The 23,605-nt window shown below is 44.6% G+C and overlaps 1 protein-coding gene across 15 annotated transcripts in view; it reads right to left on the reverse strand.

Annotated features, from left to right (window-relative positions):
• The window catches only part of cadpsa (Ca2+-dependent activator protein for secretion a), a 106,639-nt gene extending 85,161 nt beyond the window's left edge, over window positions 1-21,478 (reverse strand). For 13 of the 15 annotated variants that reach the window (XR_007399408.1, XR_007399409.1, XR_007399407.1 and 10 more), the window contains exons 1-2: window positions 20,726-21,328; window positions 664-777 (exon numbers count right to left, since the gene is read on the reverse strand). Coding sequence is in view for 12 of the 15 variants with exons in the window: in XM_049023624.1 (XP_048879581.1) it covers window positions 664-777; window positions 20,726-21,061 (450 nt within the window). In the remaining 3 variants the exon portion in view is untranslated. Of the gene's footprint in view, window positions 1-663; window positions 778-20,725; window positions 21,329-21,351 lie in introns of those variants that run through there. The other 2 variants (XM_049023614.1, XM_049023615.1) reach the window with 2 other exon arrangements.
• Between the last annotated feature and the right edge of the window lie 2,127 nt (window positions 21,479-23,605).

Genomic DNA, 23,605 nt, shown 5'->3' on the forward strand with positions numbered 1-23,605 from the left:
TCTTATGAATGCTATAGCAAGCATATGCTCATGGCTATTAGCAGCTGTTGGACACTTGCCATTCATTGATGATGCAACAAAAGTAACCGCTAGCAACAGCCACAGCGATGGCCCTCAGTACAGGGGCTCATTTTGTATGTCATCTCATGTTAAAAAAATGACATCAATCAACTGAAAAGAAAAATGATCACAATCTGCAAACTGAACAGCGTTTGTAGTTCAGCATGGAGTTCTTTTTTTAATTTAATGAGCTCTTTCTTTGTATTTCTGGCCAATTTTCCATCTATTAAGCTGTGAGGGCAGAAATTCATTAAGGCTGTAAGCTAAAACTTAAGCACAGACTCTACGGCTTTCTTACTGAATGGACCTCCATTCATTCCTGTGTACAAAGAATGTTTTAAATGCTACCTTATAAGATTCTACTCTTTTGTTTGTTAAAACACATTCACCAGCAAAGTAATTCAAAAGGCGATGATTCATCATTTAATTCAGTAACTGCAAATGCCCCTCATTAATATAAACATCCATAGACAATGACAGACTTTACTTTATCATGTAGGGATCATGGATCTCAGCTACTCATGGAACTCAGTTGGTACGGCTGGGGGTCACCATGCTTTCAGCGGGCGAGCTGTTGGCTGGTCTTTCAGAGATAGAAGTTACCTCATAGTAGCTCTGGACGGCATTGATAAAGGCCTCGTCTGCTACGATCTGCGTCTCTCCATTGAGGAAGGCCTGGAAGTGCTCCTTGACAGTCTGTAGCTGTTGCTTGCTAATCTGGAAAGGAGAAGATACACAGGTAACATCTCTTCGCTGCTTTCGCGTGTTAATCCGAGCCGGTCGATAGTATCTGTGTAGCGGGTCCTGTGGCCTTGTTAAGGTTTGCAGGCTCATGCAAATTCAAAGCGATGACATTCCCCAGTGACAGCCGGTAGGTGCACTGAGGAGATGCAGGAAATCATCCTCAAGTTCCCACAATCAATCCTGGGTGTAGCTTAAAGGAGATCCAGAGAAAGACCAGAATAATGACTAATCCAGGTTTAGGAATGTTTTTCTTGTCAGAGAGCATGGGGGAAAGATTGGTGCCGGAGCTCCGGTCTGTATGTGTCTCATGACAAAACACGAGTGATCTATATGTCAGGTAAGTGGCAGGAAGTGAGACGCGAGCAAGGAAGTGATGAATCAAGATGTGAATGAGGCTGCGTGCCAGTGCCACAGAACCAGCATGCTAAGTGCCACAGGAGGGAGGAGGCTGATGCTCATTTTCACATTTATTTCAATAGTGCCTTTTCCCCAAACCCAATATTTAATTTTGACATCCACACTGTGCAAATTATGAAGCAGCTGAGCCCACAAAGGCTGCTCTACAATATCTAGCATTAAAATCAGTAATTATACATTCCATCCTGCCACCATGTGCCCTTTTAATTATTTTCGTTAACTTGATGTGGCTTTTTAGGCCTTGATTGTTTTTCTGGAAAAAGATTTAAAGGGAGTTTTTCTGTTGTCATAGCACTGTGCAGAGTGAGGCGTAGCCATACAGTGAGGCTTACCCATATGGCACAGCTTAGCCATACAGTGAGGCTTAGCCATAGAGCGAGGCTTAGCCATACAGTGAGGCTTAGCCATACAGCGAGGCTTAGCCATACAGTGAGGCTTAGCCATAGAGCGAGGCTTAGCCATACAGTGAGGCTTAGCCATACAGCGAGGCTTACCCATATGGCGCAGCTTAGCCATACAGTGAGGCTTAGCCATAGAGCGAGGCTTAGCCATACAGTGAGGCTTAGCCATACAGCGAGGCTTAGCCATACAGTGAGGCTTAGCCATACAGTGAGGCTTAGCTGTAGAGTGAGACTCAGCCGTACCACAAGGATTAATCATAGAGTGAGGCTCAGCCATACCGTGAGGTTTAGCCATACAGTGAGGCTTAGCCATACAGTGAGGCTTAGCTGTAGAGTGAGGCTCAGCCGTACCACAAGGATTAATCATAAAGTGAGGCTCAGCCATACAGTGAAGCTTAGCCATAAAGTGGGGCTTTGCCATTCAGTGAGGCTTAGCCATACAGTGAGGCTTAGCTGCAGGGCAAGGCTTAGCCATACAGTGAGGCTTAGCCATACAGCGAGGCTTAGCCATTCAGAGAGGTTTAGTCATACAGCAAGGCTTAGCTGTAGAGTGAGGCTCAGCCGTACCGCAAGGATTAACCATAGAGTGAGGCTCAGACATACAGTGAGGTTTAGCCATACAGTGAGGCTTAGCCATAGAGCGAGGCTTAGTCATAAAGTGAGGCTTAGCCATAAAGTGATGCTTAGCCATACAGCGAGGCGTCTATTGGAATCATTGATGGTGTCCTTTTATGATTTACCTCTCAGGTCGTACTCTATTTGTTCAGTTAAAAACTTTTAGATCACATTGTCACTAGGACTCTACTGTACACATCCTCCTAAATTCCTGTTCTTCAGCAACTTCATCGGATTCCTGTCAGATATCTTATTAATTTCAATATTTTGCTGTTATCCTTTACAGTCCTTCATAATATGGCTCTTTCTTACCTCTCTGATCTTTTTCATATCTACACTCCTTCTCACACTCTTAGATGTTCTCATTTGACCTCCCTTCTTCTGCCTGCTGCTCGCCTGACCTCTATGGGGTCCTTGGAACTCACTCCCTCCTGATTTTCGTAGTATTGAGTGTTTCACTACATCCAAATCTTGGCTCGAAACTTATCTTTTTAAACTTGTCTATTCACTTCACTGTTTAACTTTACATAGGTAACTTTTAATTAATTTGAGTATAGTAATTTTGAACGCATTAATACACCCACAGAAGTACGTTTGTATATTGTGTGGATTATTTTTTCTGTAAGGTGTCCTTGAGAGGCCTTGAAAGGTGCCTTTAAAATAAAATGTATTATTTATTATTATTATCAGCTGCAGAGTAAAGCTTAGCCATACAGTGAGGCTTAGCCATAGAGCAAAGCTTAGTCATAGAGCAAGACTTGACCATAGAGTAAGGCTTAGCTGCAGAGTGAGGTATAACCATAAAGCGAGGCTTAGATATAGAGCGAAGCTTAGCTATAGAGTGAGGCTTAGCTGCAGAGTGTGGCTTAGTTGTAGAGTGAGGCTTAGCCATAGAGCGAGGCTTAACTGCAGAGTGAGGCTTAGCTGCAGAGCGAGGCTTAACTGCAGAGTGAGGCTTAACTGCAGAGCGAGGCTTAGCTGCAGAGCGAGGCTTAACTGCAGAGTGAGGCTTAACTGCAGAGCGAGGCTTAGCTGCAGAGCGAGGCTTAACTGCAGAGTGAGGCTTAACTGCAGAGCGAGGCTTAGCTGCAGAGCGAGGCTTAACTGCAGAGTGAGGCTTAACTGCAGAGCGAGGCTTAGCTGTACAGTGAAACTTAGTCATAGAGCAAGACTTAGCTGCAGAGCGAGGCTTAACTTCAAAGAGTAGCTTAGCTGCAGAGTGAGGTTTAGCTGCAGAGTGAGGTTTAGCTGCAGAGCGAGGCTTAGACATAGAGCAAATTGGAGGCAGTAGTGGGAATGGAAAATGCCCTTGACTTTTAGTAAATGTAAAGAAAATATAGAAATATCTTAATTTTTACCACCATAATAATATATTGCCACAGTTTTGTCGCACACTCCGAATTACTCTAAACAAATCAGTGTCAGAAAACGCCTTACTTACATTTTAGTGACATCGAAGTGTGTGATCCATTTATCCTGGATTTGCATGCGAGGTTTCTGTTAACCAGAAACATTAGAGTAATTTATAGAATCAGCATATAAAATTATGTGATAAATCATGAAACTTCGCCCCCCCATATTTTTTTTCCAGAGGGAGGCTTAAGATTCCCAGAGGTACGAACAAAACCAACCAGGGAGCTCAGACACCAAAAGCACTCCAGCAATACGCAAGCTGGTCCACCCCCACCCGCTCTCCACCTCGCATGCCAGATTGATGCCCTAAAGGAGGATGGTCAGCTTGCCAGGCCTGATTCCCCGCAGTGGACTTCAAGCCAAAGATAACAGCATCATCCCACTCAGGCAAATCTAAAGAACGATGCAGTGAAAAGTGTACATCAGGCTGATACTGAAACAGAGCGGTGAATAAGACCAGCAGTAAGACTTGAAGGTTCACAAAGAACAGAACTATGGGAATGTCCTGGGTGTGTTATGGTGGGACCTAAGTATGACATGGAACACATGTGGAGAGAGGCGCTCCAGTTTGATCAGCCTGCTAAGTTTCCTTAACATGTGAAACACTCTTACGTTAAATCTGGGATGAAAATACTCCGTCATTTAAATGAAAAACTGCAATGGGTCAATACATACAATAAGCAGAAGAGAAAAGGCAGGTCCATCAAAGCTAAACTAGAATCACAAGAAAAATCTAAGAAATTGGGGGAAAATACCGCTAAAGGTAAAGACGCCTTTTAAGATAATTTTGCAGATTATTTGTTCTCTTGAAAGTGCACCAGGTATATCAGCGTAAGTCCAGTTACTCCACTTCCGACCAGTCCCAGCCCACGCTGGTTGGTTAGTCAGAGTCTCTGAATTGCCATTGGATCAGAGCACTGTCAGTCGCTGCCTGATTTGCTGCCAATTGTTGTCTGTATATCTGACAATGCCCAACCGCATTGGATCAGAGTGCTGTCAATCGCTGCCTGATTCACTGCCAGTCTTCATCTGACAATGGTCAATGCCATTGGATCAGAGTGCTGTCAATAGCTGCCTGATTCACTGCCGCTCATCACCTGACATTGTCAATGCCATTGGATCAGAGTGCTGTCAATAGCTGCTTCATTTGCGAGGCAGAATCACAGCAAGATGTTTTTCAAGGAGAAATGTGACACAAGCCACATGAATCAAACCATGCACATCCGAGGAACTCTGTAAAAGGCAACAATAACAAGAGTAATAAGGCAACATGCTCAATGTTTTCTAAGCCAGTTTTCATTGCTGCATTTATTTCAGATAGAATTTTCTGATTTTCCATGTCGCCCCCCCCCCCCCCCCCCCCCCCCGACTGGTGCTTGGTTCCCCCTGTGCCACCGTATTTTAAAAAAGTCCTTTCTAGTATTGCCTCGATTAAACACAGAAATTTCTAAATGTCCATTATACATTTTTATTATTATTCCTTTGAAAGAACAGGCTGACATGTGCTCAGTTTGTGTGAAACATCTTTCACTTATACTACCAAATTCCAAACATAAAACACATCAAAATAAAACCCGTCACATATGACAGAGGTTTCTAACACTGAACACCAGTGAGCACCAGACTAAATTTCAAGTTTGATTAGAGTTTGAGCTGAGCAATCAGAGAGATTGTTAATGTGGACTTAATGCCAGACTTGGCTTCAGACACCAGCCATTAAGTAATGAAATGTTAAGCACAGGGTCAGCATGGCAACCAGGGATAAGAGGGAGGAGCCAGTTGGGGGAAAAGGGCGAGGATTGGCCATGAAGGGTGCTCATAAGGCTCAAGTTTACAGTGAAAATAATCGATGAGATGGTCTTCATTACCTTCACCATCTGCTAGGGTAACTCGTGCAGTGCGTTGTTAGAAAGCTGGTGTAAGACCGGAGGAAGGCCTTGGTCCGAATTCGTGATGGTTTGTTAATTCATTCCCTGCTGTCCATCCATAACCCGGAAAGCAAGGGTCCAAATCACAACCCCCCCTTTCTCCACCATCTTCCCAACTGTGCACTGAAATGCTGTATGTGCCTCCTACTGGATTTGAAAGCCTTACCCTGCCTCAACCTACCTCACTCTGCCTCACTTTGCCTCACTCTGCCTCACCCCACTCCTGATTCCACTGTGTTTGAAGTCAGCAAATTTACCGATTCATAATCACAAGCAGGATGTGACATGTGAGAGAAATTATGCAGCCTTTCAGCAGTCCTTTCCATGCTGTGTAGCATCCTATCTCCAAACCTTTGCCCTAAATCCAGAGTAATACTTAGGGCTGGCCAGGTCTTTCTCTCTGCTGGATTCGTTTGGCTGGCACAATGGATTCATTTGTTGTGGATTTGACTGCCTCCATCTCCAGTGCTGCATCACTATCATACGGATCCCGTGAATTCAGCACAATGTGCTCCGGTGCCTTGGGGAGCGGTTGGGGGGTGATTTTCCGGGCTACTGCCATCAAATATCCGCTCACTGGGTGGGGAATAAGCTTGCACCAACAAAGTGCTTTACATTTTCCTACTGGCGCCAGTGAATGCAGTTGAGGGTCAGCAGCTCCTTCGCAGCAATCCCTGCTGATCATCCTTTGTTATCGCACAGAGCCGACTAAGGTAAAAGCGTGTGCCAAACACGACTGCGAAAGTGATCACTTTGACGGTTAGTAGTGTTTGTGTAGTGGGTCCTGAGGACAGTAACTGTTCAGTCTCTGATGCTACTGGATTAAAGAGAAGGGAATTTTGCCAACAAACTATGCATATATATATATATACCATGTTATAAATTACAAACTGAGTTTCCCTCCAATGAAAGAGCCCACAGTTTGGCAGGTGCGTCGCTTTTCACAGCTGAGATTGGAGGTGGAAAGAAATCATCTCTTTTGGAGCGTCTCAGAGGCCAGAAGTGATTCATATCAGTCATTGAAAGCAGTAGGTTAATGAAAGGAAGGGGTCTTCACTGGCTGAGCTCGAGGTTTTCGAACATTTGGAGTCTGTGTTGCTTTGACACTGACACGTCTGGGTAACAATGGAGAGAGTTACTGCAGAAACAGGCATCGTCAAGGAGACTGAAAACTCCCTACAATCAGTTACATAACAGAGCCACCTGTTGCAATTAAAATCCTATTAAAATCCAGCTTTGTCTTTTATAGGCACTCACTTTCCTTGGTTTAATGCCCCGGAGTGAGACTGGAACAGAACCATGTACCGCAGAGGGAGATGACAGGAGGGAACGGGAACCATATTTGTGCACAGAGGTCGAGATGGATTTAACGATGTTGCAGCGAGGAATGAAAGATGGATCTTTTGGCATCATGGGAACCATCGTCTAACATTGATACTTATCTATATAACACATCCATTTGCTAAACACTGGGTCAAGTTAGGGGTTTTGGGGCACAAAGCTTCAGAGGTGGCACTGGAGCAGTAAAAAGTAATGCAGGTAGTGCAGATATATAATGTATTTCTGTCCCCAACACCCAATGGCCAGTTTATAAGGTACATGTGCTCGTTATCGCAAACATCCAGCTCCTACGTGCGGGGAATCATATGGTCGGAACTGAATGCAGACAGCAGGCAGACAGGGGCAAGAGGCTTGGTGACTGTTTGGCAGAACATCAGGACACTTTTGGTCTAAATGTTTTTAAACACGGTGTGATCATTAATGCCGGATGCACCAGTGCCTGTATCTCAGAAACAGCCGTCCACCTGGGATTTTTGCACAGCACAGCGTGTAGAGAACAAAATATGTCCAGTCAGGGGCAGTTCTGTGCTGAAAACTCTGTGTTAATGAGAGAGGTCAGAGAAGAATGGGAGGACTCGTTACAGCTAACAGGAAGGCCAGAAGTGCAAAAATAACAGCTCCGGACGGCGGCGGTCGGCAGAAAGACTCCTCACACCACACATTTCCTCTACCCATGAAACATTTTTGGAGGCAAATGGCGATCCTACCCAATACTGGCCAGGTTTACCTATTATTGTACCCAATCAGGGATGGATTACGGACCGGGCCAGCGGGGCCGCTGCCCAGGGGCCCTTGGGGTGCAGGGGGCCCATGGGGCCCCTAGCCCAAAACAATTTGCAACGCTTATCAACAATGTATTTTCGTTTGTCTATTTTAGAGGGCCTACATTCTTTGATCCTTTGCCTACAAGGGCCCCTGACCCTATAGGGAGAGCATTTGGCTGCCAAGGGCCCTTGAATTGTGGTGGTGGTGGTGGTGCTGGTGGTGCCTCGCAAATGTTTTGCCCAGGGGCCCACACAACCCATAATCCGTCCCTGTACCCAATGTGTGTATGACTAGAACCTTGCTAGAGGTCAGAGGAATTATGAATCAATGGCAGATTGAGAAGACCAATGCACACTCACTCCTAGCCCTTATTTTGCACCTCTTTATCTGCCTCTTAGTTTATTGCTTATTCCGTTTGCACGTTATTCTTTCCTTAGCATCTTTTCATTCGAGTCTTTATGACATGCGTCTACAGTCTTTCAGTTGTATTCCTTATTTCGTTTGCATCTTACACTTCTGGGCCGACCTATACTGGTCTGACGTTCCTGTAAACATTAGCGTCCTGACTTCATAATGAGACACTGGATATTACAGCAAACACAGAGAGTGGTTATACAGCTCTGTGTACCGACAGACAGGGTGAGTAATATTGATAGATGTGCTTTTTGTTTGTTCTTTATCTTACATTTTAGTGTAAATTGGTGTGGACTTTCGTGGCACAGCTATAAAATCCCATTAGATATAAGATACACAACACCTTTATATTAAAATCCGCACGACAATTAAAACACTGACAGGCATATTCTTACAGGATTGAGGAGAAACAAGTAAAAGTCAGTTCGTTAACTTTCCTGTAAATGTGCCCTTTTAACATAATGTGCTGTTGTTCTCTAATTAAAAACAAATGCCTCTAGAGCCAAAGAGAACAACTGTGCATTATGAGGCTTAAAAAAGATTTAAAACATTCACCGGAGAAAGACTCATGTCTTCCATAAAACCTGTGACCTTTTTGCCCATATTTCTGATGACAGTCACCCTAATATATTTCACTTGAAGTTCATTCATTAAAATTAGTTGGCTAACTCTTAACTCTGTTCATTTAGAAAATATCATTTGCCACACCAAGATAAACAGCCCTCTTTCTAAAGTGATTCCACAAACTGTTAATCTCGTATCTTCTATCTAATAACAAACTATCAAATGTTATAATGCATTGATCTCTGCTACTGGATTTTCTCCACACACGCAACCATATGAAAAATATATTGTATCTATATATTATCCATCCATCCATATATAACTACTGATCCAGTACAGGGTCTTAGTGAAATAACGCACAACAAAGACACATAAGGCTAAGAATAAGGGAAAACTGGACTGCACTGGAATGGCCAGCAGGGGGCTCTGCTGCCTGGGACAAGTCCCAGGCCCCTAGCGACCCGGAGCTGGAAGGGAGGTTGGAAGGCGGATGGCTGGATGTGTCATATAACTGAAGAAGGTTAAAAGCTGGTTACAAATCATCTGGCAGCATACGGGTTGGTGCCCAAGTCAGTTGTATTAATCATGGCGTATATGAGGGAGGACTACAACAGCACACCCATTCCATGTCCCCTGGGGGCCTTAAGTGTTTCGCTCAGCCTGGGAGAGGTGGGCCAGTTCTTTTGTGTGGGAGTTGACATTAAGAATCCTACAGAGGCCTTTCCCTTAAAGAAACGGGACCCTGCTTTATTAATTCCCTCTCACAATGGCCCAGAGACTCCGCCTCCTCGATAGGTCCACAGGCTCGCCAGGCAAACTCAAGTCTTCTTCACACAATGGACTTATTTGTGGGGCAAAGTATGTAATTTGCTCTGCAACTGGCATTCATTGGGAAAAGACAAAGGCGGCTTTGATACTTTGTCAAGGGAAGCCACACTACATGCAAACGTACACATATGACAGGAAGGGATTCTTCTTAACGTGACAGTCAGGAGAGGCAGAAATGACGAAGGCACTGAAGTGACCTCGGTAGCTGGAGCGTGAGTGTGATCCCCGTGCAAATTGGCTAAACCTGCCATCTGCTCAGGCACCTGCTCGGACACCTGCTCGGGCACCTTCTCAGGGACCTGCTCGGACACCTGCGAACGGCGCGGGTCCTAGAAGAGAGCATGAATCAGTGCATATGGCCGGTGCCATGGGTCCGTCAGCGCTGGTGAAATGAGGACCGACCCTAAGGGTGAAGAGAACATGTTTGTTTGCTTGTGAAGTATCCAATGTTATGTACCACCTTATTGACTTTTCCATGACTATAGGCTCTTAACTGATTGTTAAATGGCCAATTTTCATCATAAGCAAAATAGTTTTTTGCTTTGCACTGGATCATTCGAATGCTCTGGGGTTCTGTCTGGCTAAGTATGTATCATTTTTGCCCAGTACTTGTTCTCAGGTGAATAGAGTTAAGATAAATCACGTCATGTTGTGCCCTGAATGCGATACAATAGACTACAATGCTTCTCAATTAAAACAAATACTATTTCAGTTGGAAGCAACACCAGGCATCATATGAGATGATTATAATGCTGCACAGAGGTTTCTGAGAATTTCTGTACTTTGAAATAGTTTTATAAGTATTTCAGCGTGAGGGATTTTCCACAGATGAGCTGACATTACTCCAGTGAGCGTGCAGCCATTTCCCCCCATTTTGTTTTTACATAACAAAATTGCATCAGTTAGTCGCACGGCACTGTGACAGGGTAATTAGCCGCAGTGGGACAGCTGCCGCGATGTAATTGGCTGTGTCAGATCCGGTATATGGAGGTATGCATCGCTTCCTCACGCCAGCTATCAGCTGTTGAGCATCTGTATCTGTGAGAACTGGCGCAGTGCGAAGACAGCAGAACAAGCTCCTCTCATGGATCCATGTAAATAAAAATGCATTCTTATTCTGCCTTGAGGCGGTGTGCGGCTCAGTAGGTTATGGATCTGTGCCCATGTCCAGAAGGTTGTCGGATCGAATCCTGGAGCTGGTAAGGTAATAAGATGACTGTTGGGCCTTTGAGCGAGACCCTTAACACCAACTGCTCTAGAGGCCCTGAATGCTGGCTGACCCTGTGCCCTGAAGCCAGGCTTTCCTCACATGAAATAAATAAGTGCAAATAAATGAGTAAATAAACTGTGTAGTCAAGGAATGATGTAATGCCTGCAAACTCATTCTGGCTTTCAGAAGGAATGAAGGAAAAGGTCTGATTCCAAGGGACTAGAAACATGTAAAAGAACCGTTTGTAGCTCAGAAACAACAGAGAAGCTATGAATGAGCAATTTTTAAGCTAGAGCGGTCTAGGTATGGTTCAGTCATCATTATGTTGAGCAGTAGTCCTGGCAATTTGCCATTGGATTCGGAAAGGAGCCCATCAGTGTCTGGTTCACTTTAGGAAGCCAGACTGTGATTTGTGATGCAGGTGGATGATTCATTCACCCGTCAACTGGTCAAACGCGTGCTGCTGCAGTGCTGAGAAGTTGTGGGTGTTTGTTGTTAGACAACACGTTGTAACTTCGAAGATGCTAACAAGACTATTATAGCAACAGCAAGTTTTGCTAAAGGCTTCTGTTTAACTACCTATCTTCCAATCACTTCACAAGTGAGGAATCCTTGTGGTCAGAGAGCAGGTTAGCCAGACTTTAGTAGTCATGGTTAAGGGGCTTATTCAAGGGCCTACACTGGTCTACACTGGCCTACACTGGTTACCTGGTCAATCATGGATTCAAACCCATAACTTTCTGGATGTAGACACAGATCTGTTAGACCATAAACTGCACACTGCCTCACAGAGTCTTCAGAGACTCTCCCAGGTAACAGAGGGTACAAGGCAGGGCACCCCCCAGCCTTGCACCCCCCAGCCTTGCACCCCCCAGCCTTGCACACCCCGGTCTTGTGCATTGTGCTGCCTGGGATAGGCTCCAAAGCCCTGCAAACCTGACCAGATTATGCTGGTGGAAGATGGATGGATGGATGGATGGATGGATGGATGAGCTATTTAAAAAATGACCAATTGTATATCATGTATCAAGACGAACATCATATCCATACTCATCCCTCCATCCTCAGACCGTGTCTTTGGGGGGCATCGCTATGGCACATGCCCAGTAGCTCAGGGTTCTGAGCTCTCTCTCCAGTGGCACAGACTCTAACTCTGTCTATACTCATTTTCCAATCAAACATCTTTGTTTTCATGTTATTGAAAGACACCAAACAATTCATCAAATCGTTATTCCAAGAAAGTAAAACTATTTGGTACCTTTGTCGAGCCACTCTGCAAAATAGTCACAGAACATATCATTTAAAATATTAAGTTCGTAGCATCTTGGCTCAACTTCAGCCCTGCCTTGGGGGGGGGGGGGGGGGTGGGGGAGGGACCTATTCCAGGCAGCCTGGATGAGTACAGATAAATGCCAGTGTATTCTAGGCCACATATACAACCATACGTCCTGGTAGGGCTGAGCGATATGGTGAAATACTTTATCATGGTAATTTTTTCACATCAGATGATATTGATGGTTATTATAGTATAGCTCAAACCATTATTTCTTTACTTCAATGCTCCATTTTTGCTTAAAATCCCCTTACAATCACCCATAGACAGATTCAAAGCATGAAAAATGGTGACAAACTGAATGGACTATAATCTAATTTTAATAAATATTAATAAATATTAATATAATCTTACAAAAGTTAACTTTTTTGTCATAGGGCATAACACTAGAAATCGCAAAGAATATGTTTTGTTGCTACGTTTTTCTCTGTCTGCCTTGTTGTTCATTCCAGGTAATGGATTTGACCAGGGCTGGGCGATATGCCCTAAAAATTATATCACAATATGTTCAGTGATTTTCACAATATTGATATTTATAACAATATTGTAAAATCCATATGTTATGATGACTAAATAGTTTTACTAATAATTATGTATAAATATAAACATGTGACAGATATAATGATAAATTAAACCAACAATGTAGTACATTTTAACTGCCAATTTCGCAATAAATCAAGTGTTTAGTTTATATCCTGATACTCATGATGTCCAAAATGATGTGAATGAATGTTCATAATCATGACGCGATATTTTGGCGATATATCACCCAGCCGTACATCGCGGGCAGCTGAACTGACTGCTGGTCTTTGTCTGTGGGAGAAAATCCACACAACAAAGGGAGAACATGCAAACACCATAGACATGGGGAGAACATGTAAGCACCACACACACGGGGAGAACATGTAAGCACCACACACACGGGGAGAACATGCAAGCACCACACACACGGGGAGAACATGCAAACACCACACACACGGGGAGAACATGTAAGCAAAACACACACGGGGAGAACATGCAAACACCACACACACGGGGAGAACATGTAAACACCATACACACGGGGAGAACATGCAAGCACCACACACACGGGAAGAACATGCAAACACCACACACACGGGGAGAACAAGCAAACACCACACACACGGGGAGAACATGCAAACACCACACACACGGGGAGAACATGCAAACACCATACACACGGGGAGAACATGCAAACACCACAGAAATGGGGAGAACATGCAAACACCACAGACATGGGGAGAACATGCAAGCACCACACACACGGGGAGAACATGCAAGCACCACACACACGGGAAGAACATGCAAGCATCACACACACGGGGAGAACATGCAAACACCACAGACATGGGGAGAACATGCAAACACCACAGACATGGGGAGAACATGCAAGCACCACACACAAGGCACACACGCAAACATCACAAACACAGGGGGAGAACATGCAAAAACGTAAACGGCATTCAAACCCTGAAAGCAGAAGGTGTGAACCAACCGTGCTACCCAGACAGTCTCCACGAAGCCCCAGATAAAACTGCAGTCTAGAACTATCTTACGTCAACCTGGCTCTAGCGTTTAATCAGCAGAGAGGGAATAACATGATAACGTTACCAAGTAAACATTTACAGCCTGTTCATCAGCAGACCAGCAGTATAATAGTAATGTGAGACATGAACATGAATCTGACCGCACATGTAAATAACGACATGAACAGGACATTAGCAAAGCTTCTGCAAACACAGATTCAACCATTCTGACATGTATAATGTGAACAAAACATAGCTGAAAATGTGCCTACCTTTAGGTCCTAAAAATAAATAGGGATATATATTATGACAATTAGTGTGATCCTGTGTAAGTGTATTGTTTTCTTGCACTAATTACAACCTCGATTAAATACATGGTATTTCGATATGGATAGATGAGCAGCTCAGGTGACATTAGCATGCTGGTAGGGCAGGACTGTACTGGTGAAATTAATAATGATACATTCATCCTTTTTGCTTTTTAGAAGGATCTTGGCAAAAGAGACTATTATATAATGTATCATAACATAAACTGTATGCATACTGTAACACAGATTGTTATAGAACCGACAGTTCGATTTGGCCAAGAATGATTTTATGTTTTTTTTACCATGAAATGTCACAGATGAGTAAAAATAACACATAAGCCAGAGCCAAATGCACTGATCCACACTGAAAACTGCTGCAAAAAATAATCTAGGTTTTTTTTCAGTCAAATATTCATAAAATTAAAAATTTTCACAGAAAACTAGAACCCAAACAAACGTTCCATCATATGCTTTGTGACTCATCGGTCCTGAAAACAGACTTACTAAAACATTGCTGCCTTTAAATACATATTTGGGAGTAAATCAGGGAGAGCTGAGAGACCAGCGGTTCTGCTAAAGTGGAGATCTGGCTAAAATAAAGAGTGAGCTTTATCTTCTCTGACTGAGAACTTCTCTGAACCCAGCACTCAACCTTCAGTCAAATACCATGCATGGGACATGCAAGACAGTTTGTGGTGCACTTGTGTGTGGGAGCACAGGAAAGGCAGTCACTGTGCTACAAGCAGCTCGGCTGCATAGTGGCAACAAGGCGTTCCGTGTTAAGCTCACGTTACGGATCGTACAGACCAGAAGCCAGCGAAAGCCAAGATCAGGGAACGAGTGTGTGGACTAGCAGACGGACTGGGATCTACCACTGATGTCTGTGTGAGAAATCCCACGATGCCCTGGGAGCCACCAGAGGGCACTTTGTTGTCCTCTGCTGTGAGCCCCCTCTCTGGAGAGCATCATAATGGTCTCTTCCAAGTCCTCTGCTCTTTACAGTAACTTGCTAGCGGCCCACATGACAAACAACACCTGTCTTCTTAAGTGCTGGCAAAAGGAAGATGCTCAAATTATATTACCTTGCTGTCTATGTAAAGACTCTTGTAATAATAACCAGTAAAATTAACCAATACATCACAAACTAAACAGCAAAACACAGTTTACTTAGACACCAGCTTTTCACTCTTTATTCCAAGGTAACGTGGCTTTTTCTCATACAGTCGTTCCTCCCGCCGTCCGGTTACTTACTTACCTTGACGATGCATAACATGATGCCATTTGGATTCATTTAGAGGTTCTACCCATTAAATAAAATTAAATGCCCTCCATTTTTCCTTTACTGACTAATTTTAGTTGATAAACGTAGCCAGATAATTCACTGTCTTTTCATAGCTGCAGGTCTGTGTTTCTCCTGGCAGTCTGTGTTTGGTCCTCACACTAATCTAGGCCTCCGTTAGCCTTATGCATTGGTGCCACAGCAAGTATCACTGTACCCTCATATCTCCTGGGTTTGGGATTTGAACTCCCCCCCCCCCCCCGAGTGTTTTCATGTTTCCCCCAAGTTTACTTAGACTACTCCTGTGTTACACTATCACCCCATCCTGGGTGTCCCCTGCCTTGTGCCCTAGGCTGCTTTCGGACTGGCTCTAGCCACCCCCCTGTGACCGTGTCAGGGTCAGCTACTGGAAGATGGATGGCTGTGTAACCTTAATTAACACTTTTGTATTGAAGGCTTCCATGTGTACTGCCTCTCCTTAGCAGGGGCCTGCAGCCAGGCTCACAGGCTCACAGGAGACCCCACGGAGGTCGCCTGATCTCCAGGAACACACGCCGCCTTTTCATGAATTATGCAGGCCCCATTTAGCCCCTTGGTAACAAAGAGCAGCAGCTGTGCAGACACGGGGGGGGGGGGGGGGGGGGGCAGGCACCGGCAGGAACAGGGGGGCAGGAGCGACAGAATTGTCAGGCGGGAGGCGCTGATTAGCATATCACAGCAGCTCTCTGCCATGCAGGTACACAGCTCAGTAAACAGCCAGTATCAGCCCACCGCTAACGCTGGCCAGCAGCAGGCTAAACCACCTGTGTGACTGAAGTGGGGGGGGGGGGCTGTTTGAGCATTTAGGCTAGCTGGCGATAGCAGGCACGCTATCGCAGCTTTCCAGGTTCCAGATAACAAAGGTGACTTCATGCAATGCTGAACATATTCATCGCAATTAATTAGCAGAGGACTTTAATTTAATTTCATCAAGCACTTCATTTCTCCCAGCTTGGAGAAGCTAATGAAAGGCGCTGTGCGCTTTAACATGAGGTGAGACTATGACCCCGTATTGAAATAATAATGAAATAAATGTTTCATAACTTTTCACTATTCGCGGGGCAGAGATTCTGACTTATCAGGCATCACCCTACTCCTGATTTACACAGCTCTGTTATTTTAAGGTAAACCGTAATGGGCAGCAGTGGTGGTGTGTGGATTAGTGCCCTGTGCCAATGAGCAGAAGGTTCTTGGTTCAAATCCTGGGGTCAACAGAATGATGTTACTGTATACAGGTATTAAGGCCCCCTGAGCATGGCCCTTAATCCCCCCCCTCCAGGGCCTGGCGGAGCCTGCTTACTCCACCATAGGCCACTTTGTATAAAAGCTTCAGCTAAATAGGTAAACTGGGGCTCCAGCTTCTGGAAACTGAAGAGTCTTATTCACTCTGCCAGAGTAGCTGCTGGATTGACTGCAATGCGTAAGCAACAAGCGCATCTGCTTTTTATCCACGTCCTTTAAAGCAGAGAAGTAAGACTCACGGCCCGTTGTCCTGGGCAAAGGCTGTCACACAAACGCTCCGACTGGATCCATGGGATCAGTGAACAGATGGTGCAAATGTGGTGCTGCCTCACCTAGGCTTAGTCTCTGGCCTGCAGCGTAGATATGACTGCGAAGCTTTGCCCAGCCAACCCACTTTACTGCACCGCGTCTGGAAACCCAGCGAGCGTTTGCACACTCACGCTGCAACAGAGCCACGGCCGTTTGTCTCACCCTCCTAACGAGGTGGATGAACAGTAAGCAGAGATGAATTTGCCCTTTGCTGCAAAAAAGCACTTTGGCTTTGCTCTGTGACTTGGACTGTAGCTGGTCATTTTCATAAAACAGCCAATCAAATTCCTGGCATGGGCCCATTTCAACATCATATGTTTCAGTAGCGCAAAGACAAAAAGGGAAATGGGTCTAAAATGAGGCATTTTTCATCTCTGCTGTCCCCTAAACCCTCTAACTGAAGGTAAGAGCTTAGGCTGGTTCCCGTAAAATGACAGATGATGAAATGATGCATGACAGATTCATAACTCAGGCGTATTATTTCACATGGAGTGCCGGCCAGGGTAGCTAACACATGCTTCCCTTCAAGGTATAACCGTGATTTGGAGTTTTTCCTTACCTACCCAGGAGCGTCCTGCTCTGTTTGGATAAACACAAAGCCCCACGCAGAATGAGATGAGCAGCTTCATGTCATCCATAAGAAGTTGGGCCTGAACTGGTTCATCGGGGCTTCTGAGAATGTCCTACCACAGCTGATGCCAAACAGCTGCCTAGGTACCGGAGCTTCATTCATGCTGTGCCCGAGCGGACAGGGGCAACTCCTGTCACATGGGAAAGCTGCACAATGTGGAAGTGGTGGAGGCTGAGATCCCATCACTGGAAGCAGGGAAGCACACGCTTGGATACTTTAAGGAATGCATCAAGCGACTGAAATGGCTCCCATCCCCTCTGGGCATGTTTCTTCCAGTTTGCTACCAGAGTGAGAGCAAAGATACAGGTTTAGGAGTCGACTGAACGTAAGGTTCTGTTAAAGGGACGCTGCTTAGTGCTTTCGGGAAGTTGACTCGGCAGCTGGTGGAGCCTGTCTCAGCGAGATCCTGCAACCAAACGTGCCACTGTCCATGCATGGCTCTGTGCACGGCTCCTCGCACCGCTCCGCGCACGGCTCCTCGCACCGCTCCGCGCACGGCTCCTCGCACGGCTCCTCGCACTGCTCCTCGCACGGCTCCGCGCACTGCTCCGCGCACTGCTCCGCGCATCGTTCCTCGCACGGCACTTATTCATAGTTCTTAAATCCTTTCATATAATCTCAACTGTGTATGTGTCAAAACTTGCATTATGTTTGACGTAAAAACGCAACAAATACAGGATATTTTAGGCCAAACATCTACAGCATTACATGATATTAGTAGATTTCTATATGTCTTAAATACAGTGTCAAATGACAGTCATGAAGGCAACCAGAATAAGAAATGTAAGTCTTACTTAAAACTCAAGTCATAAGGAGCCGATTACAGCAGGAAGCAGGACTCCGCTAACATTCAGGCATATGGTTTCCAGTGTGCTAATGATACCTCTGTTAGTCAAGAGTTTTACCATAGTACCTGTATGTCAGCAGGAACTGCCATGTGAGGGACTCTGCATGGCACTCCAGCTTCCTGTAACACTGGGAAGGGGGGGGTGGGCATGTAATAATGGCTCTCCTTAGCGGGCCAACACACTGCAGATTCCAGCATTTTATTTATCACCGGGTGAGCCGACTTGTGCCAAAATGATTTCACCATAAAGCGATTAGGACGACGAGTACGAAGCAGCAGATCAGCAGGGAGGTGAGAAAGGGGGCCAAATACCGGCTTTGGGTGGCCACTTGTCAGCGACCATATCGCAATCCACATGACCACCAGACTAGGCAGAGGTTTCATGCTATCATTCATTTAATCAGGAATAAGGTATTATTACACAGAAAGCAGGCGACACCCCCACAGGTCTTGAATAAAAATGATAGCTACCGTGCCCCCCCAATGTAAATGTGAAAGGCGACATTCCCAACACACGGAGCCCCCCCTAAATCTCTGCCTGATCCTGATCTAGTTTGGCTTCATTATACTATTTAACAACCTTTGCTATTTACATAAAACTTCATTGAATATAAAGAATAAACGCACAAATTCTAAACTTACACCATTAGCCATTGTGTCTGTTCATTGATGCCAATGGCAGTCTAACACATATATAATTTACATGTAGACTTTGGAGGCAGCTAATGGCTAACGTCTTCAAATTGGTTCATAAATGTATAATAATCTCAATAGATAGTGTATCTGAACCCTTACATCAGATGTACCTATCGTGCAAACACGTAAATTACAACCAAAATAAAACCCTCGGCTTGTGTGGGGGAGGGGGGGGTATTAACGTTTGCTTCAAATATGGACACATATGACTGCATTAAGCTTTTTATGATGCCATAAAAGCTTTTGCAGTATAAAAGCATATAATGAAAGTTTCTGCTGCAAGAAAACAATGCTGGGACCAAAGAGCACTGAGCTGACATCTTTTAATAACTGAGGAACAAATTCAAGGAGACTAACGCGAATAATAGTAAATTTCTCAGTGCAGAAGACAAGCAGAATGATGCACTGCAGCCTTTTCAGATTCACTGGCCAGGGGTGTGGGAGAGGCACGGGTAAACTGGCTGATTCAGGGGCCCAGCACTTCATCGGGGCCCCAAAATTTCAGGGGCCTGGTTGGTGGAAAGCCCCCCACCCCCAGTCAGCAAAATGTACCAATGGGGCATTCTGCCAGCGGACCTAGAATTCCTGGCCTTGTCTCTGTCACTGGCTGTCACAAGTTTTCTTAATATTGATCCGTATCTGGATCCGTATAAATCTATGGAAACGTGTAGAATAACTGGGAAGGAACAAAAAATAGGCAGTTCTGACAGGTTAGCAAACGAAATCAATGCAGATGGCGAACTGAACCTGTAACACATCAGCCTGCTGCATGCGGATGTCTCATTTGCGACTGCAAATATACGGGAATAGAGGTCAAATTCTGTGCCATATTCGTGTTAATCTTGCATATGTGTGCCCGTGCATCAGGTTCAAATGCAGGTTTTGGACCGTATACCTTGACTGGCGCCCCCTAATGGATGCCACAAGTTAACACTCGAAGGAATAAATACAAATAAGACGGACGTGTCTTAAGATTGTGAGGAGAAAAAACGCCTCAGTGTCATATTATGTGTGGATTTTCCGGTATTTTCTCAGGTGGCCACATCTCTGATACTGCAGACATAAGAGAAAAAATAGCAAGTTTTTTGATTCGACCAACAAATCGCTGGCTTCGTTTTTTCCTCTTACTGTCCCTCTATGTTAGGAAATTCACAGCGTTAAATCAATGGACAAATTTCAAATGTATTATTAACTGAAATAAAGACTCGCATGTCGCGAGGTTATATGTGGATAAAATCACTTTGATAAGCAGCTGCGCCATATATTCACCCGTCTGCACCGGAGCATCTCAATGTAAAACGGCGCACCGTGCGCCCCACCGAGACTCATACCATGTGAGTAATCACTCTTATAATTTGCGGGGCTATTTCTTTCGTGGTGCACCTGATCACTTACGTGGCACTGCACGAACCTCCATCTCAATCCACTTTTAGTTTACGAAACATCAGATATTAAAAATTTTTTCATTATGTGAATGGATCGTCACTGTCGTTGTTCTTTGTATATATATATATATATATATATATATATATATATATATATATATATATATATATATATATATATATATATATACACACATTCGTGAAGTCAAAATCGACTAAGAGCGCGGTGGAGGGTGGAATTGATAGTGCTGTCGACAGGAATAATGTGCATTATGTTTGCAGTGTATGGACGGTTTATCATGTCTTAATTGCCTTTGTCAGGCATGGATGGCACACATGGAAAGAAGATGCCCTCCTTTATTCATCTGCTTGTTGCTTTTCTTTATATTCCTCTTTATATTGGTCTTACCTTCTGCTGTCGCCTCGCCATGTCCGTTGGCTGCTTTGCATTGAAAGGATAAGCGATGCATCTCATCACAAAGACATAAAGCTGTAGCTTTTTCTTCCGTTCTTCTTCCTCTTTCTGAAATTTTTCCACCTCTTCCTTCTCTTTCTCGCTGGCCACCGACGGACTGGGACTGGACGGGCGGGCACTGATGCTCCGGCTACTGGGCTGTAACCCTCCGGAGCTCTCGCTGGTTCGGCTCGGAGACAGACGAGACCCGGCCTGGGGTGCCTTCACCTCTTTGCATTCCTCCTCCACAATCTCATCTGCTTCCTCCTCACTAGATGATGGATCCAACATTTTGCTTTAGATGGCTGGTCACCCACTAAGGCAGGAAATACGGAAATCAATGGATTTCACTGATAGACAATAAGGACGATCTCTCTATTGAATAAAAGTTTAAATTTACATTAATTGCGTTGAGAAACTGAGAAATACGGATAACAAACCGCAAAACAGGTTCAGTTAAATTAATGAAATAGGAGCCTGCGATTCAACAGGGCAGCAGCGCTGAAGCCGAAAGATTGTGCCGAAAAGCTCCGCACAAACAGCGGACTCCCCCCTCACAAAATGAGATTGTTGCTGCTTACGTCTATTCCTGTGTTTTAACCCTTCAGGATCCGTCGGTGACCTGGGAGGACGCTGTGGGAAGGGAGGGACATGAGAGAGGAGTTTTCAGATTTCTCCTTGCCTCACTCGCTCCGCGCTCTCCATAATTCAGGGTAGTAGAACCCAAGGCTGTATTATAAGAAGCAGCGTTTGACGGCTATTTTAGCAACGGGAACTGACCAGGGTACTGAATCCAGCTGGTTAAGATATACACTCCACAATTGGATCTATTGGGTTTAATCCATTATTTCATGCTATTAATGTCATTTTACTTCATTTACTTAACTTTATTTTAGTGTAACATAAAACTATAGCCGGTTTCCTCCGGGTACTCCGGTTTTCCCCCACAGTCCAAAAAATGCTGAGGCTAATTGGAGTTGCTAAATTGCTCGTAGGTGTGTGTGTGAGAGTGAATGGTGTGTGGGTGTGCCCCGCGATGGGCTGGCCCCCCATTCAGGGTTGTTCCCTGCCTCGTGCCCATTGCTTCCGGGATAGGCTCCGGACCCCCCGCGACCCAGTAGGATAAGCGGTTTGGAAAATGGATGCATGGATGGATGGATGGATGGATGGATGGATGAAACTATAGCCGATATAGTTTTATTCATGTTATATATATTTCACGTTAGTTGCCTGTGATTTCCCAGCTCTGCCCATTACTTTTGCGCGCAGATCCACAGAATATTCACGCATCCATCATCTATACCGACGTAGGCTGTGAGCCTAGTCCGCCGACTTTTACCTATATTTTTAATGCATGTATCTGATGTATATAAATAACCAATTATTTTGTCTACCAACAAACCGTTTATGCAAAAGGGCAAAGTGCCAGCACTGAACATGCAATGCTAATTCTGCCGATTAATCGCAATTTAGAATCAGGCGACTATAGTTAGTCTACTGCATATTTTGTAATGATCAGAAAAATCTAATATGTTAGAATTGTCCATACGTGTTTGAACCTCCATTGTCACGCAAAACGTACCTCCATAAAGTTCATAAAAGGCAACTGTATATTTGTCAGTTGTAGCACAATGAAATAGTAGAAAAGCCTGTTCTTTTTAGTGACTCATTTGCATTGCATTTCGGAGCCATGCATTTCATCAGCTAAAGTTCTTGAAGTAAGGCTGTATTCATTTAGAAAAGTCCATACATCCATCTTCTCCGAACAGTTATCCAGTACAGACGTGTATTAAAGCCTGGAGTGCACCCTAGACAGCACGGCGCACAAAGCAGAAAGTATCCGATCCATTACTGGGCATCCCCTCACAGACACATGCAGCATATAAACTAAAAGTCTTCCGTTTTGAGACATCAGCTCACCGGGTTGTATTTTTTTCAGCTGCGAGAGCCGCGTGGAGGACCTTAAGTTGCTGGTTTACAACGTAAAATTTCAATTAATTTAGTTTAGTTAAAAACTAAATTAACTAAAAGGTAAAAACAATGGGTACAGCAAGTGTTCGTAGTAAGACGGTCTGCCAAACTTTAGAAACGTGACTCCTCCTTGGATATACTAACCACCGGCAGATGTCACTATAACGCTCGTGAAACGCAGGGGTATCCGTGTTTTTTGTTCAATTCAATTCCTGCTCTGTGTGTATGCCCTCATTGTGTCTCGCAGGGTACTCTGGCTTCCTCCCAGAAGTCCAAAGACATGCAGTTAGTATGGGATTGTGTGGGTGAGCAAGCATGTGCCCGTAACTTACTTGTATCTCGTACATGGTGTGCCTTATATCTCATGATGCCTGCAACAGACACCCATGCAACCATGTCCAGCATAAATGGCTGATCGATGGATGCATGAATAGATGATAATATTGTGATGACTGGCAGACCGGGCCGAATGACAAGGAGGCTTATTTAGGGGAGAACATTACCCTTTTATTGCAATCTGTAAAAGGACAAAAGCAGGCACCCAACGAGTACAGAACCAAATACACAGAGTGGAAACAAAAGATGGTCAAAGGCCAAACCGTAAGGTAACAAACAGTGGGAGATTTATACAAGCTAAGGACACTCGAGGATCAGTCAAGGTTCACATAAGACACAGGCAAGCACAAATGCCACAAGCAGGAACACAAGTATTAACCATAACAACAACAGCAATACAAGGGCTATTTACAATGACATGCACTGGGCTATATACACACGCTGGGCGGGACTAATCCCACCAGAGCTACACTATGTATCTGAGGTTCAAGGTTCAAGGTACTTTATTGTCATCAGCAGCTGTGTACA

This window comes from Brienomyrus brachyistius, chromosome 8 (assembly GCF_023856365.1).
Source record: "Brienomyrus brachyistius isolate T26 chromosome 8, BBRACH_0.4, whole genome shotgun sequence".
NCBI lineage: Eukaryota > Metazoa > Chordata > Actinopteri > Osteoglossiformes > Mormyridae > Brienomyrus > Brienomyrus brachyistius.